Source organism: Barbus barbus (genome assembly GCF_936440315.1).
Source record: "Barbus barbus genome assembly, chromosome: 30".
In the NCBI taxonomy this organism is placed as follows: Eukaryota; Metazoa; Chordata; class Actinopteri; order Cypriniformes; family Cyprinidae; genus Barbus; species Barbus barbus.
The window spans coordinates 14048304-14066619 of record NC_136758.1 but is presented as its reverse complement, the minus strand read 5'-3'; the positions used below and the strand labels follow the sequence as shown (position 1 = coordinate 14066619).

General features: G+C 36.2%; 1 protein-coding gene across 3 annotated transcripts; it reads right to left on the bottom strand.

Annotated features, from left to right (window-relative positions):
* Nucleotides 1–3201: 3201 nt before the first annotated feature.
* Nucleotides 3202–7768, bottom strand: LOC306850022 (ALK and LTK ligand 2b-like). 3 transcript variants are annotated; one of them, XM_079385435.1, is made up of 6 exons: nt 6849–7768; nt 5799–6094; nt 5563–5616; nt 5393–5473; nt 5124–5197; nt 3202–4047 (listed from the first exon to the last, which is right to left on the bottom strand). In XM_079385435.1, exons 2-5 carry the CDS (start codon nt 6040–6042, stop codon nt 5133–5135), a joined length of 444 nt encoding a protein of 147 aa, XP_079241561.1. In that variant the 5' UTR covers nt 6043–6094; nt 6849–7768; the 3' UTR covers nt 3202–4047; nt 5124–5132. The 3 variants fall into 3 exon arrangements, with proteins under 3 accessions (XP_079241561.1, XP_079241562.1, XP_079241560.1); XM_079385436.1 differs by having other exon boundaries at nt 3204–4047; nt 7392–7726; XM_079385434.1 differs by having other exon boundaries at nt 3204–4047; nt 7337–7543.
* Nucleotides 7769–18316: the final 10548 nt, after the last annotated feature.

Sequence of the window (18316 nt, the reverse complement as noted above, 5' to 3'; positions counted from 1 at the left end):
TTGTAAATGACAAAGCACAAAATGTGTTTCTAAAGACATAAACCAAAATTCCTAGAATGCATTTATTTGGGAAAAATCATATATATTAGCCTAATTTAACTATTTCAATATGATGATGATTTTCACACCCCATATGGTAAAACATCAAAAACATATTAATATAAATATATTTAACATCCATATTAGCAATATATGTTTGACCATTTTTTGCATATATTTGATACATGATATTTTTGTAATATGGAATGAGTTTCATGATGAACTTGATGAAAATTTTAGACTAGGTTACAAAGCAAACACATATTTCAGTGCTGTTGCTCAGTTGCTTGTGTCTCATTCATCGCATGCGGTTAAGGCTGACGTGGAGGTATGAGTCACCGGATTTTGAACGGTTCATTTCTAATCATCAGGTCAGATTTGGCCAGTTTTGTTCCTGATCTTTGGTTTTAAATAACTGCTCTCTGGCCATCCGTGTCACTTTACATTGCCACCAGTGGCTGTTTAATACCGTATGGCTGTGCCAAATTCCAAATCCTTAAAACCTTTGTGTATTAAATTTCCTACATTATTAAGTTACAGATATTCCAAAGTTATTATATTCTCCTCTTGATGGTCAGTTTCAGACATAATGGTAGATGTACCATTTGTTGCTTTGTACTCTTACTCTTTCTTGGCCGCAGCCCAAAATTATAGTCAGACCAGCTAAACCACAGTGTTGGCATCAGGTAACAAGTGGGAGTTCCTAAGCAAGCAAGAAAGAAATACACAGGCATTACCTCAGCAGACTGATATAATTGCTTGCAATATGGCTGAACATAACAACAGAAAGTTTATGCAGTAAACTTGGATTCTAGAAGTGTACACTGGTGTTTTTTGCAAAACAAGAATTCTCTTCATCTACTGAAATGTAGTGACGAGCTGAGATTAGGAGCACTTAAAAAGAGTGCTCCTAATCTCACTTTGTTACCTGTATAAAAGACAACCTGTCCACAGAAGCAATCAATCAATCAGAATCCAAACTCTCCACCATGGCCAAGACCAAAGAGCTGTCCAAGGATGTCAGGGACAAGACTGTAGACCTACACAAGGCTGGAATGGGCTAAGACCATCGCCAAGCAGATTATTCGCAAATGGAAGAAACACAAAATAATTGTCAATCTCCCTCGGTCTGGGGCTCCATACAAGATCTCACCTCGTGGAGTTTCAATGATCATGAGAACGTTGAGGAATCAGCCCAGAACTACACGGGAGGATCTTGTCAATGATCTCAAGGCAGCTGGGACCATAGTCACCAAGAAAACAATTGGTAACACACTATGCCGTGAAGGACTGAAATCATACAGTGCCCACAAGGTCCCCCTGCTCAAGAAAGCACATGTACAGGCCCGTCTGAAGTTTGCCAATGAACATCTGAATGATTCAGAAGAGAACTGGGTGAAAGTGTTGTGGTCAGATGAGACCAAAATCGAGCTCTTTGGCATCAACTCAACTCGCCGGAGGAGGAGGAGGAATGCTGCCTATGACCCCAAGAACACCATCCCCACCGTCAAACATGGAGGTGGAAACATTATGCTTTGGGGGTGTTGTTTTTCTGCTAAGGGGACAGGACAACTGCATTGTATCAAAGGGACGATGGACAGGGCCATGTACCGTCAGGGCCAGGGCATTGAAAATGGGTCGTGGATGGGTATTATGACAATGACCCAAAACACATGGCCAAGGCAACAAATGAGTGGCTCAAGAAGAAGCACATTAAGATCCTGGAGTGGAGTGGCCTAGCCAGTCTCCAGACCTTAATCCCATAGAAAATCTGTGGAGGGAGCTGAAGGTTCGAGTTGCCAAATGTCAGCCTCGAAAACTTAATGACTTGGAGAGGATCTGCAAAGAGGAGTGGGACAAAATCCCTCCTGAGGGATTGCTCCTGTGTGCAAATCTGGTGGTCAACTACAAGAAACTTCTGACCTCTGTGATTGCCAACAAGGGTTTTGCCACCAAGTACTAAGGCCCCGTTTACACTAGTGTGTTTTCGTTTTAAAACGGTGTTTTAGAATGAAAACGATGCTCATTTACACTGGCGTTTCCGCTGCGTTTCAGAAACGATCTCCATTTAAACTACACAACCGAAACCGCATGTCACGTGATCATTCATGCAGGTACAACCATAGATATGTATAGGTAGATTCCCTATTATTTAGATGGCGGACGCGTCTACGTGCTTGGAGCGGTCGAATGGGGAATCTACCCATACATATCTATGGGTACAACAATGAGCATGATGTTATTGTTTACACTGTCGTCAAGGATACACAGTGCAAATGTGGGCAGCCACGCCATCGTTTTCAAAAAGTCTCCGTTTTGGTCCGTTTACACTGAAATGCAACCTCGGGGTTTACAAACTATAACGGTGTCTGCAATGTTTTCAAAAGTCTCAGTTTTCAACATCGAAAACGCCGGAGCAGTGTTAACGATAGGTGTATCCGTAGCAAAAGTTATGCGTTTTAAAACGAAAATGCACTAGTGTAAACGGGGCCTAAGTCATGTTTTGCGAAGGGGTCAAATACTTATTTGACTCATTAAAATGTGAATCAATTTATAACTTTTTAAAATGGATTTCTGGATTTTTTTTGTTGTTATTCTGTTTCTCACTGTTCAAATAAACCTACCATTAAAATTATAGGCTGATCATTTCTTTGTCAGTGGGCAAACGTACAAAATCAGAAGTGGATCAAATTATTTTTATTCCCACTGTAGTAAAGATAATAGAGGGTTTTACCATGGTTCACTAATAGACAGCATACTTATGACATACATTAACTTATTAACTCATTAAGTCAAGTTGATGGGCTGCTGCTGCTTAGACTTATATAGACTTATACATTTTTATACATGGCTGATTTGAACACAGTAAATTGGACTCTAACTAGCTGTAATAATGAAATTATATAATTCCTCTGCTTAATGGACACTAATAAAATTTGCAGACAAACAAAAAAATCCCAGTTTTTTTTCTTAACAATTTGAAATGTTTTCTCTTTTGCTTTTTATCCTGAGTAGAATGCCAATGCAAACATTATTTCAGAAGGCTGTCACTTAAATGTGCTGTTATGACATCAGCTAAGAGCAGAGTACTGCTTTCCCACACCCTTAAATGGGTCTCATATGGATTTACAGCCAAAATGGAGTGGGAAACTATGAAAAGCAGCAATAGAATACAGCATTTATTAGATATAAATAACTTAAAATTCATACAACCTTTAAACATTATATAACAAACATGTTTATTTAAAGATCATATGTTTTATATACTGTATATACTGTATATATTAACAATATTTACAAACTGAACTCTAGCTTAGATGTTTATACATTTGACAATAGCAATATTTAATAGCTTGAATGTATAAATACATAATATAAGACATTCAATATTAGCAAAATGCAATTAATTTCTTTCACAGAATAAACTGCAACCGGTAGCGTTCATCACTGCCAAGACATGTCTTGTAAAGACAAAAAAGGCAAGAAAATATCAAGCAATTCATAATTCAATCAAAGGATTTAGCTCTGGCTTTGAGGAATGTGACTTTGAGGTTGTCAGGAATATTGGACCAAAGGCTGCGTTCAGCCAGTAAACACCTTTGAGCATCTGCAAAACAACATCTAAATTCTTCTTCAACCAAAAACTACTAGACACACAACCTGTGAAGGCAAGTTCAACTTTGAATATATGCAGTTGAATGTGATACCCAGAGTTTATCATTTGGCAGCAGGACATTTTTTGTGTGTTTTGTTTTTTCTCATAAAACATTGTCTTCTTCATTTTCACCATGACCATTGCCAGTAAACTTGGTTCTAACATCAGTTTTGTCAACTCACAAGACTGACAAGCTGTATGTGAGAAGAAAAGGTCAAAAGAGGAGTTCTATTTCATTGCAAAAATAGCTATGTTCACATGATAAATATGATTTTTCAGAATTCATTTCATTTCCCTGTTTTTCTCCAAGGCACTTTTCTTAATTTTCTTTATTTCTTCAGTTCTGTTGAAATCTGTAAAAAGAAAAAAAAATGATCGACATGATGAACAAAAATTACTTCAACACAATAAACATTAATAAAACACTATGGGATGCTGGTAAAATCAAATGTCTGAAATACATGCTAGAAATTCATGCTATGCAAAAATAAACAAGGGGGCATTAGAAAGTGCTGATGTTATTTATTTAGTTAAGAAGAAGTATTATTATCCACCTAGATATCTCTTTATGTCTATATTTTTATGTATATATATTTTTAAATGTCTATTCGGAAAATACTTCTAATTGTTAATTATTTTAGTATACAAAGCAATTATAAATGCAAGTTATAGCTATAATTAGTTTTTACAAGGCAGAGGATGAAAAGATCTCAAATAAACCTCGTGATTATATAGTTTCTGCTCCTCAAAGGCACAATAGTGTGAGTACAAAGCAACACAGAAGAGCAAATTGTGCAACACAGATGGTGAGAGGACTGAAGGTTTAATGTTACATTGAGAACTAAAGCAGTGTCATTAAGAAAAGGGCCATTGTCCATAAGTGTGGCTCTTATCTTCAAATGGTTAGCATGCCATTTACAGTCAATTGAGTATGTGATCCCAGATTATAGTCATACTTTCTTTGACAGATGTACGGGTGCCACCTATTTTTGCTTTTCTTATATTTTTGTTTAATTATAGGAACAGTACAGTATTTGACTAACTTAGCCTCTGCACTAGAAACTCCACCAAAACAGCCTTTTAGCCTTTCATTCCAATCAGGTGAAGTAAAAGATAATCTGGGTACTCCGTAATATTAGAAAGGTCATAAAACTGTTAGGTGTAATATTTCTCATGTAGAGTTATGTTCAATACTTCTGTACGTAGATTACACACTGTTTGTGTAACCAGAAACTGTCTAACAAGTTTTTTTTTAGAATGTAGTAGCAAGAAAGATGGCATGATTGTGTCCTTGGAAATGAAAACCAGACATTTGATCACTTAGTGTGTGTTCTGGGCAAATATTTCCATAACAAACATTTTAGCTGCAATATATCACAGCGGAAACAAGTTTACTATTAAATCTGAGTATACATTGTTAACTATTCACCTACGACATCTATCCCTCTGAGCACCGCTGGCTCCCTGCTAGCCTTGTAAGAAGCCGGGCACATCTTTTATAATCTAGAAGAAAACAAAACAGAGTTAGACAGATTAAGACAAAATTGTGTAAAAACATCCAAATAAAAAATATGCATGCCTAATTATTCTCCTGAATATATGGCAAAACAGTTCAGATTAATTATTCAAGTTAAACATTTCTCACACTGCCATCCCTTATAAAGTCATGCTAATGGTATTCAATGAGGTGGCACTTACAGGCTGGTATTGTGCAGTCCCTGGTATTATGGTACAGTTTATAAAAGTGTTTGCTGCATTTGGGGCTAAAATAAAGCGGCCCTGCAAATACACAAAAAGACCGATTTTAAGTTTCTTTCAATTTGCACACATAATGAAGAACATGCATAGAGATGCTGACACTTGCTCACCTGTTAAATGTTTTAAAAACTTCTCCTTCTGTCGAAGATCTCTCGGAAAAACCTCTGTTAAAGATGGAGAAATTCCTCAGGTTGTAAATTGTTGTACAAAAATGCAATTATTCATATTGATATTGGTCCCAAGATATGTAATGCCACCCAGCAGATCAAACAACCACTATTGTATTCAAGTATGGAGCAGTTCTCCTTATCTCATTTTGTCAGTCATTGAATGTGTTGATGCTTACCAAGAATGCGTTCATGCTGATATGACTTTGTAACTTTATTAACGTCTTTTGTTTCCGCCGAATGCTTGGTGAGCTCGTGGGGTTGCTGTGTGTTTCCCTCACTTTGATGCTCATGTGCTAGTCTCACTCTGTCCCTTAGAAGGTCCAGCAGACTGGTGTCGTCCCTGTCTCTCGGTCTGCAGTAGCCGGTGGTGAGGATCAGCAAAAGGAGCCCTATGAAGACAGGTGTGCGCACTGCACTCATGCTGAAAGGTGGGCAACGAGAGCCCCTCTGCCCTGCGTTCAGTCGTATAGCCCTGCAAACACAACAAGATCATTTCAGTGCCCAGTGCCAAGTATTGCTTGATTCATCGATTCATATAAATCTGCTTAAAATATGGCATTAATATGTAGTTGAAATATAATTTCTAGGAATATTTAAAGATTTGAGGTTGAAATGTGTATGAATGTACACGTCTTTTAACATTTTAAAATCTTTCAGGTAATACATTGTAAAATAAAAATAATTCAAGTCATAAATTAAACAGATTATTGGAATACATTCTTATGTCAAAAATTCACGTTTGATTCAATGAGTTACTTGCTGCTACTTTGTAATTAATTGTAAAATTGAGCAATTTTTCAGTTTTTTCAGTGCATGAGGTTGTAAAAATTGCATGAATAATAATTATCAAATAATTATCAAAAAGCTGTTTAAAAAGTTTTAGATGTTCTAGAGACTCCCCACAAGTGTTTTTGTCAACTACATCCTTACAAATGTTGAAAGTTTTTGTTAATTTAATAATATTAAGCTAAAAGAAGCAAGTACGTTATATTAGCTACGCATTATTATCATCTCTCATCTCTTAATATTAAGTTGTAACGTGCAATAAATAAGTTTTCGATCCACTTAAAAACAAGTAAATGTAGCTTCAGGCGCTGTCCGATATCTCTAAGCAATCACAGCATCACAGATCCACGAATCCCGAGTTTTCTCCACTTTTACGCACGAACGCTCTTGCGCAAAGACGCTTTGGAAACAAGTGTTTGTTTGAAAAAGTAACAAATTACCTGTTTCTCTTCAATGCAGAATTAGTTTACACTTGTTTGACTGCTTTGCCGCTTGTTTAAAGATTAATAATGTTATCGCAAAACACATCAAATAGACTCCGCTGGCGTCGCTTCTCCAAAGGTACTTCCACAGGCTCTAGCGCACCATGACACAAGGAGAGCGAGTCTCTTTTATATGTTTAAAGACAGCCGTGGTCATCTGTTTATCGTGTTGACTCGAAGTGGGTGGAAATTGACGAAAGTCCGCAGCTTTTTATTTATTTATTTTCCCCCTCCGGTGCGTAAAGTTGCTTCAGATCATCCGGCATGGGTTCTTCACTTTTTATTGTCAGTTGCAGACGTAAGGAGCTGTCCCATGTGGATTACCCCGGCATGTCTTTAATTAGAAACGCGTTAAGAGCACTCCTTAAAAAATGCATTTTAATTCTGTTGGATCACCGTCTCGTAACGCGCATCTTCCGGTGGTCCAATTTGGCACGAGTTCTCACCAGAAGTGTTTTCTCTGTCCTAATGCCTCTTTGTATCTCCTTATGAAATACGTACGCACGGTGCTTCTCTGCTCCTTTATCTTTAAAGTTTCCCCAAAGTGGATGCTGCAGTTTTGTATTTCAGTGCAAAATATCATCAGAAACCATCATGGTTAGAGCTGGTGTGTGAAGGCAGAATCTCCTGGAGACTTATCCACAGCAGCGTCTATGAGAAGACTGAGGCCTTCTCTAATATTGGTTTCGTTCTCAATCTCGACATTATACCACTCCCTTTGAGTACAGAAAAAAATCACTCATATTTCATTCCCCTCCTCTCTGGCTCGCAAACGGTTTAAATAAGGGTTGCACTCCATTCTGCTACACGCTTCCATGTTCATAGCTGATGATAATAGGGATTACATACCTTGGGATCTATTATTAATCATGTTGCATGGATTTGTCTGGGATAACGTGATGCGGTGTTGAGGCACAGCTCAACAGTGCCACACAGTGTGAATGCGTTAAGTGTTATGAAATGTTCACAAGGTAAAACACATGGTACCTTACAAAGATTTTATAAAATGACAATTCTGTCATCGTTTAATTACCCTGTTGTAATTCCAAACCTGTATGACTTTATTTCTTCTGTGGAAGAAAAAAAGATGATAAATCATGTATGTATGTATTATTAATTAATATACTGTTGCACTGTTGTTTTTGACCTCATTGACAAAAACAGTTGAAACCATTTTTATTTTTTATTTAAAAAAAAGAAAGAAAGCCATACAAATTGGAACAACATGAAGTAAATAATGAGGTTTTTTAATTTTGGGGTAAACTATCCCTTTCAATTGATCATGAAGCATGTGAAATATAAAAAGTTTCCCTTGCACAATAAACCCACTGAACTAGAAAACTTAACTTTAAAAAATGTATTACTTGCATCTTATGATAAATTGCTTATGATGTTCTTCATTTATAAGTCGCTTTGGATAAAAGTGTCTGCTAAATGAATAAATATGACTATAATTGCATTCATAAATGTTTTAATTAAATCCAAGTTGTTCCAAAGTGACAGTATGCAGTTATAAGTTCAGTGCAATTAAAACTCATAAAAATTAGTAGAAATTAGAAATTGCGACAGGTTAAATGAATGAAATTGAAAGCTATAAAATAATGATAAAAGCATTTTTAAAGAACAGAAGAGTGTAACTTGCTCTCATATCAGTGGCCACACAGTTGTTCCTGTCTTTGTGCCAATAAATGATGCATTGCTGCATTTTTTAATAGCCCACTTTCCCTCTCCTTTATCACCCACAGACCCTCTATCTTTTAATTCTGCAGTCTTTATTCTTCTGCTCCACCTTCTCTTTTCCCCATCCTCTTCTCTCTCTCTCTTCACAAATTAGCCATACTGTACTTGTGAAAATGTTGAGATTAAATGTTCCTGCCTCCCTTATTTTATCATCTGTGGTTAAAATGTTCTTCAAAGCTGCCCCTAGTTTTCTAAGCGACTTACTAAACTTGAGATAATGCACCACAGAACAGGGATCCATCAAAGTCTGAACATGCTTGTGGAAGTGAATCGTGTCACGAGCAAAGGAGATTACTGAGGACCTCAGAAAAACAGTTGATGTTGCTCATCAGGCTAGAAAAAGTTATAAAACCATCTCTAAAGAGTTTGGACTCCACAAATCCACAGTCAGACAGATTGTGTACAAATGGAGGAAATTCACGACCACTGTTACCTTCGCGAGAAGTGGTCGACCAACAAAAATCACTCCAAAGCAGAACGTGTAATAGTCTGCGAGGTAGCAAAAGTTCCCAGGGTAACTTCTAAGCAACTAAAGGCCTTTCTCACATTGGCTAATGTTAATGTTCATGAGCCCACCAACAGGAGAGCACTGAGCAATGGTGTGCATGGCAGAGTTGCAAGAAGAAAGCCACTGTTCTCCAAAAAGAAAATTGCTTGCTAAAGATCACGTGGACAAGCCAGAGGACTATTGGAGAAAGGTTTAATGGAGGGATGAAACTAAAATAGAACTTATTGGTTTAAATGAGAAGCTATTATGTTCGGAGAAAAGAACACACTGCATTCCAGCTTAAGAATCTTATCCCATCTGTGAAACATGGTGGTGGTAGTATCATGGCTTGGGCCTGTTTTGCTGCATCTTGACCAGGACAGCCTGCCAGCATTGATGGAACAATGAATTCTGAATTATACCAGCAAATTCTAAAGGAAAACGTCAGGACATCTGTTTAAGAACAGAGTCTCAAGAGAACGTGGGTCATGCAGCAAGACAACAACCCCAAGCACACAAGTCATTCTACCAAAGAATGGTTAAAGAAGAACAAAGTTAATGTTTTGGAACGGCTGAGTCAAAGTCCAGACCTTAATCCAATTAAAATGTTGTGGAATGACCCAAGCAAGCAGTTCATAGGAGGAACCCACCAACATCACAGAGTTTAAGTGGTTCTACACTAAGGAATGTGCTAAAACTCCTACATGTTATTGTGCAGGACTGATCTGAAACTGAACTGCAACTTCAGTTACTGCAGCAAAAGGGAGTCACACCAGATACTGAAAGCAAAGATTCACATACTTTTGCAACACACAGATATGTAACACTGGATAATTTTTCTCAATAAATAAATGACAAAGGAAATATTTTTCTCTCACTTGTTTGATTCAGTTCTCTTTGTCTACTTTCAGGACTTATATGAAAATCTGATGATGTTTTGGGTCATATTCATGCAGAAATATAGAAAATTCTAAAGGGTTCACAAACTTTCAAGCAGCACTGTATGTATCTTGTACATGTACTCTTACATGTATGCGTATTGCCCCCTATGGGTTTTGTGAGATAAACACTAAGATAATCTAAATGCATACAACCACAAATCAAGTAAAAATAATAAAAAAAAAAAATAATTAAATCATTAAATACAATAAAATCCGCTAAATTAGTTTAAACTCCCAGAACACAAAAAAATAAGCATCACTAAGCTGTTTTTGTGTAGCATTTGTTGAATATGCAATGCATCATACATTCAAAGAAACGTCATCTAACTATATACTATGAGAATGGCAACTGTGCTACAAGTATGTGCTTAAACATTTTTCCTTTTCATTTCAAAACTTTTACATTAGAACTTGAATTTCACTGCAAGAGAATTAAGTAGTAGGCCTACTTTATGCAGCACATGCTTGACACAGCACAAACAGCGACACTAAGCCTCCCACGTGTGGCCTTTATCTCCTCCCTGCCTCCCTACAGACCATTCTGTCATCAGACTCTTTCTTAACGGTCAACAGATCCTTCTCTCATCCACTAGAACTAGCTGCGGTGATCCTCTACATCTACTCACATAATAAGCGCTCCAGATCAGTCGTAATTCAGTGCTTGGTATGACACCAGCCATGTCGACCCGTATCCAAACATGCAGTGCACAGTTCAGCCAACACATTCAGCCACTGATCCTAAAATCCACTGATCTTCTTTCAGCCATTAACTCATTAATCTTGGCTCATGCCAGTTCCCTGTCCACAGCCTTAATCCCTGCTGACCTCTTTGCCATATTTGATATCACTGACAACTTTGACAGCAGTTTTGATTGTGTGATTAGTTACGTCTGTTCGTTGTCACGTCAGCACCATATGTTTGCTTTTGACTGAACGCCAAAGCAGCTGTCCATACACGGCCATACCTGATGATTCCAGTTTTTCCAGGCGTTCTGAGACTTGTTTATAGCAGAAAGTTTGTTGGGAGCTTTTTACAGTGTCAAATTGATGAGTCAGTGAGCTTGGTTAGATAACTGCTGTATTTCTAATGCCATGCTATACTTAAAGATTGTCACTACTAACTAGTCTGCTCAAGTCTGTAGTAGAGTAAAAGTAAAGTGTGTAATTTCTAGCACTAAAGTGAATTGTAAAAATAACTGTTTCGTCACCTGCTATACACTACCATTCAAAGGTTAAGATTTTTAAAAATGTTTTTAAAAAAGAAATCTCTCATGCTCACCAAGGCTGCATTTATTTGACCGAAAATTCATTAAAAACAGTAACATTGTGAAATATTACTACAATTGAAAATAACTGTTTTCTATTTTAATATATTTTAAAATGCAGTTTTTTTCCTGTGATGACAAAGCTGAATTTTCCACATCATTACTCCCATCTGTTCAGTGTCACATGATCCTTCAGAAATCATTCTAATGAGATGATTTACTGCTCAAGAAACATTTTGTATTATTAATGATGTTGAAAACAGTTGTTGTTTAGTGATACTTTTTTCAACATTCATTGATGAATAGACTTTATTTTAAACATAAATCTTTTGTAGCATTCTAAATATATTTACTGTCACTTCTGTTCAATTTAATGCATCCTTGCCTAATATAAGTATTAATTTCTTTTAAACGGTAGTGTACATTTTCAATGGCTATCAATGGATAAGGATCTGGATCATGCGAAAGTCACATCTTTCTTTATTGTCCTCAACACTTCCTTACCATCTTAGATAGTTACATGGGACATGACCACAACAATATGAACAAAAATGCCAGAATCAAACATCCTATCACCCGAGAATTCTAGGAGTTGCTAGGTTAATGTATATCTCTAAAAAAATATTGATTGTGAAGTATAAGTTTATGGATTTATTTTTAATAAACTGCTTTGTTTCTTGTACTATTAACATGCATCCATAAATAGCATGTGTGCACAGTTAAATAACAGTAATATGTTATAGCACATGTTCTGATTATGTTAGCATCACCAAGGAATCCCACTTAGAAAAGATGCAGGGGTCTTGCTGAAATATTTTTTTGCTTCAAGCAAGCAGATACGATTAAAAGGGTCAAATTATACTTTTTATCATAAGGGTTTTTTTTGTGCCATAAACAGTCATAATTGAATTTAGTTTAGTTGCATAATTACTGCTCTTTTTACAGTAACGTTTCAAGTTTTAAAAGTTGCAGTATGTTTTCATACATAATTTCCTTATTTTATCTCAAAACATCAAGGACAACTTGATTTCATGGTATGAGGAACCTGAACTCGTGAATGCAAAAAAGTTTGTCGTGTTCCTGTTGGGAAATAGATGTGTGAACATGTCTCATGTATCCAGAAAAACTATTATCCCCTCTCTGGATGTGTGTATGTGGTTTGTCTTTGGTAACCTTAGAGACCAAGCAAGCAGAGACACTTCTGAAATGACTCATTCAGGGGCAGAATTCATGTAAGCGGATTTAATCTTAAAGGAATAGTTCATCCAAAAATAAATTTGGTCATTATTTTCTCACCATCATATCATTCCAAACCTGTTGTGCTGTTATTCTTTTTGGAGAGTGACAAATGCAGCTCTTTTCCATACAGTGATAAACTGGCCATTTTTTCTGTTTTGCACAGATATAACAAAATAAAACGGGTTTGGAATGACATGAGGGTGAGTAAATAATGAAAAATGGTGAAAAAAAGGGTGAAAAATTCCTTGAATCATTAGCATTCTCTGATGCTTTGTCTTACAAACAGCTACAGCTATAGAAATCCACTGTGGTGTTTTAATGGAATAAAACTTTTCTATGTTGAGGCTTGTGAACAATCTTCAGAGTGAAAGCCTCTGTGACAGAGGAAGGATTGAGTGGTTTGAAGACAAACTATGTGGTTATTGTTTGTACAGGATTACAAATTCATACATTTCTATTCCCATCTATCTTTTTTGAAAGCTCATAGGCCTTTGTGAAATCCCAGAAATCCTTAGTAAAACATGACTTCACTTGAAGAGTAATTTCACAGGATCTTTCAGACAACACAAGCAATCGGTTTGACACCACACTGGAAAAAGATTTACTGTTGCTTGAGGGCTTATACCACACAAATGACTTTCTATACAAGTGTGACATACTGTACAAGCTTTTTACAGTAGAACTCAACCATGACAGTTTATGTAAAATTTTCCTGAATTTTCTCATTTTTAGTTTTAAAGTTGATATTATGGTAATAGAGACTCCATACCATTTTCTCAAGCTGTTTTTGTGCGCATTTTGTAAATACTAAAAATTTATCACATTCATTTCCAAAATGTATGATTTTTTTTATTATTTTAAATTTTTTTAGCAAATTGAATCAATCTATCAGGTAAGTTCAAAATAAAAGATTAATTTTGCTGTTGTACTTTCAAAGCTCACACTGGTACTTTGTCATCTGTTAATATTTCTCTTTGATGTTAAAATTGACGGCCTAAATAAAAGAGGGAATTCCTTTTGATAATTTATTAATGATGGTGTATGTACTGAGAGACTGAGCTCCAGTCTGCTGGTATATCCTTAGGACGCTAACAGAGAAAATGAATAGCATAGCAACTTACTATCCACAGCACATAAAATACCTGGAAAACAATAATCAATAGTAATGTCTCTTACCTTCATCAGACCTAGTGGGAAATTATCTGCTAATTGTGTCCTCACGATATTCACTCTGTAAAACAGAAAAATGTACATTCATACAAATTAAATTTAAGGAACCTTGTGGCAATGTAAAACCACTGGTTCAGTTTGTGTTGCAAATCAATATTACTCTTCTGTTCTATTAATTTCTCTACTAGCAAATCAAAAATCTCAGTAAGTGACAACGATACATTTGCTAAGGATTTCGAAAGCTTTACGATGGCATTAGCTAAAGACCATTAATGTCATTAAACACTCTTTGCCTTGCCAAAAGCTGTAATGATAACTAATAGACATTTTTCTGACACTTTTACATATAAACCTTTTTTAAAGCTCTGTGCTGAGATTATTTAAGATACATATGCAAACATGAACTAGACGGGTGTCAAATCACTACCTGAAGAATCACACGTACAAGAGAATGTGGAGCCAAAATCAATATATTTTGATTGCAGGTGTCTGGAGCGAGACTCCAGATCTCCAAATTCCATCCCCGCCTCTGTTGAGATAACACATTATCATGTCTTTGTTGGCAACACACTGTGATGAACTCATGTAAATACGTGACACATGCTGTGGTGAGTGAAGTTGGAGATTCTGGAGAGAAATCCATTGCTATCTGCACTTTCTTTGCACTGCTACTGCATTCAGTTTTAAAAGTTCAAATCTTTTAAGTCTTGTTTCAAAAATATAATTACTCACATTAAAGATTACAGCTTGAGCAATTTCTTAATTTTGCTATGAAATCCTGTAATTTGTAATTCAATCAAAACAAATAACAGTTTTAAGTATTTCAAAAGATAAATTGTTAATCCACAAAATATGAATATACTGTCAAATCACCCTTCATTTTACAGTCTTCTATCAAAATGTAATATACCAATTGGTTGAGAAAACAGTTAAAAGAATAGTTAATTTGCTAGAAATTTACTCACCCTCAGGCGATGTAGATAAGTTTGTTTTTTCATCAGAACAGATTTGGAAAAATTTAGCTTTACATCATTAGCTCATTCAATCTCATTTCATGGCTCTCATTCTGACGGCACCCATTCACTGCTGAGGATCCATTAGTGAGCAAGGGATGTAATGCTAAATTTCTCCAAATCTGGTCCGATGAAGAAACAAACTCATCTACATCTTGGATGACCTGAGGGTGAGTACATTTTCAACAAATTGGGTGGATAATTTTTTAAAGGGTTAAATCATTTTAAGATGACATCTGGAGCATGCAGACACCAGAAGACAAAAAAAATGTGTATGGCAATTTAGTGAGACTAATACGTCTCTTAGGCTACAGCTAAATCTTTTGAGAAAGACTGCAATGGTGAAGGCTGAAATCACTCTGTGTGAGTAATTTTAACACCCCCCTTGTGTAGACATTAAGGTCATCGGTGCACAACTCCCTAGAAATCATCAGAGAAAAGACACTTCCGGCAGTCCTGTGATGAAGAGCCTCATGCACTTTGTGCAGCAAATTCCTCTGTGATGTCCAAAAGCTGATTCATTCTTCAAGACTTTAGACTTCAGATGAGCATCTTTTGCTAAGGTAGAATGATAAATATTTACTTTAAAACATTTACACTCTTAAAAATAAAGGTGCTTCATGATGCCTTAGAGGAGCTTTTTTTTGTCTATATGGTTCCATAAAGAACCTTTAACATCTGAAGAAAGGTTCTTTGTAGCGAAAGAAGGTTCTTCAGATGCTAAAAAAGTAAGAAAGAGATGGTTCTTTAAAGAATCTTTTACTGAATGGTTCTTTGTGGAACCAAAAATGGTTCTTCTGTGGACCTAACACGAGATGAGAGGTTATAACAGCACAAAATATAAGCCTAATATGATATATAAGTCATATATAAAATATGAAATATAAGATTTTCCAGGGTTTTATTTTCTAAGACCAACTGTCAAGAAACTCGGAACTCAGTCTGTAAAGATAAAACTTAAGGTTACTTTGAATTTATATTACATACCATTTATAAATGATGTCTTGGAAGAGTTTTCTTGCAGCTGAGGGGAGGCTGGAAATTAATCATTAGATTTTGAATCGGCTCCTGGTGGTGTGGCTCTGAAAGTTTATGTAAGGCAAAATAATCCCCCTCCAGAATGTATTGCAATTAGAGCAAAAAGCTGCACTAGACCAGGGGTCACTAAATTCAGTCCTGGAGGGCCAGTGTCCCTGCAGAGTTTAGCTCCAACCCTAATCAAACACACCTGAAGCAGCTAAGCAAGGTCTTACTAGGTATACTTGAAACTTCCAGGCAGGTGTGTTGAGGCAAGTTGGAGCTAAACTCTGCAGGACACCAGCCCTCCAGGATCAAGTTTGATGACCCCTGCACTAGACTGTGAATTTTCACTGTAAAAATCATTCTGCTTGTAAGTTAGGAGCTCTAGGTGGATATATCCCACATGGAAAGAACCTATATGAGGATATATGCGCATATATGAAACCTATATGCAGTATATATGCACATATATGATAACATATATGCTGCATATATGCGTATATATGCCACATATAGGCAAAATTGAGGTGCATATATGTGCATATAAAGGCCATATAGGTCTCCTGTATTGCTTCTTTATATCCACATATAAGCCCTATATGTACATGTAAATGTAAATTTCGACATTTTGGGCTTTTATTTATGTTGTCTAGCAGCTATGGATTCTAATAATTTTACTAATATATAGGTAAACATATAGGTGCATATATGCACACATATATATATATACATGCATATATGTACCTATATAGGTACATGTATGCACGTATATGTGTACATATATGTATGCATATATGTGTACATATATGTGTACATATATGTGCATATATGTACATATATTATAGGAAAACGGCCAATTTTATATATGTCACATATATTAAAAACATATATCAAAACCTATATTAAAACATATGTTTATATAGGTTATTTCCGTGTGGGATAGCCTACATTTTACATATCAAAGTTCCAACATGGCTCAAACGCACCACGTCCAATTATTTGTGGGAGGATTTTTTAGCGATTCTTTCTAAAAGGTAAATTTTAAGTCAGTAGGTGGCGCAAAACGTTGCTGTCTTTAACCGGTTCCTTCATAAATGCAGATTCATTTTGGAACAAACAAAATGAGTCACTCAACCGATTCAGACAAAACACTGATTCTTTCAGGAACAAAACAAGCAAATATGGCTGCATCTGAATACTGAAAAATGCTGCCTTCAGAGGACGCATTCCAAGGTAGGAAGGCTTGTCCGAATTCAATGTTAGCTTCAGTTCCTGTCTCCTGAGACTGAGATGTCTTCATCTGGCCAATTTTTGAAGGCAGCATAGATGTATCCTTCGCTGCCTTTGATGTCCCACAATCCTGTACGTTCCATTCTGTGACAGTTAAGGTAAAAAATAATGCGGTCGGTGGTCAGTTTGTGTAAATGTAGGTTTTTGTTTAACGTTTTTCACTTTTGATGTCATTTCTAGCGAGAAATTAATATTGCAGTAATTAAATATTCACTTAGTTTTCATCAAAGCTCTCTATATTTTGCTGTAGACCGTTAAACCATTCAGAAGTCTGTCCGAAATCAGTTTCGTGAGGTGCCTTCGTGCGCTAACGCTGCCTGCAGGTCATTTCTTGATAGGGCAGTGAGGCAATAAGTCAGCTGCCTACGTTTTATGAGCGAATAATTAAATCATTCATTTAACCATTTCGTTGAAAGAAATTTTAATTATTCATGAACATAACCACTACCACATTACATGCAATGATTCAGTTTGACCGTGGCTTTGTTTGGAACTATTGGTGGAGCAAAAACAGTAACTAGGAACATTTTTTTCTAAAATTTAAGTTACATGAAATCAACTCAACATTACGTTTTGTTTATTGAACTGTTGTATAAAAAATGGCATATTTACAATCTTGCAGTTGGCAAATGTGTCAGCATAGCTGTGTTTATGCGGCCAGAAACAGAAACGTAAACACTTTGAGTAAAACTCACTTTATGTATGGAACTCAACTGACTTTTATTGAGAGGGCTGTGTTGAGCGAGTGGGTTTTGTGTCACGCTGCTTTTGAAAATCTCCACCCGTGGGACAAGTTACGTGGGTTGATTTGTCGCAATCACAAGTCAGATCTCAGCTGTCCCCAATCTGCTGTTACTGTAGCTTTGAACATGAGGGAATCCCTCTTGCTCCGAGATCAAAGCATAGGAACAACAAGCTGCAAATCAAATCAGACTGGGAAACCCTCTGTTTACTTCATCTAGGCAGGTCTTTTGAGGAAATGTTGAGAGAGACTTAAGAGTTATGCATTTATTTTTATTTCACTAGCAAGATCACGAAGTTTCCACATTTTACATATTTGAAATTGGATCAAATAGGATTACAATGTTATTGTTATTTGCAACTGTTATTGTTTACTTAGATTTTTATGATTTTGGCTAAACTCAATGCACTATTGATGGTAATTATCAGTGAAATATGAGAAAAGAACATCTATAATGTGATTGCTAAAATGCACAACTGACTAAAAACCTTTCCTCCCTACTGAACTACTGGCAGATAT

Bases quoted from the DNA above. Each gene is read 5' to 3' on its own strand.
- LOC306850022 (XM_079385434.1), bottom strand. From the start codon at position 7,473: ATGATATTTTGCACTGAAATACAAAACTGCAGCATCCACTTTGGGGAA. The intron at 6,095-7,336 runs GTGAGAACTCGT...TTGTGTTTGCAG, and splicing joins GGACAGAGAAAACACTTCTG to GGCTATACGACTGAACGCAG. The intron at 5,198-5,392 runs GTAAGTGCCACC...GTTTTCTTCTAG, and splicing joins GGACTGCACAATACCAGCCT to ATTATAAAAGATGTGCCCGG.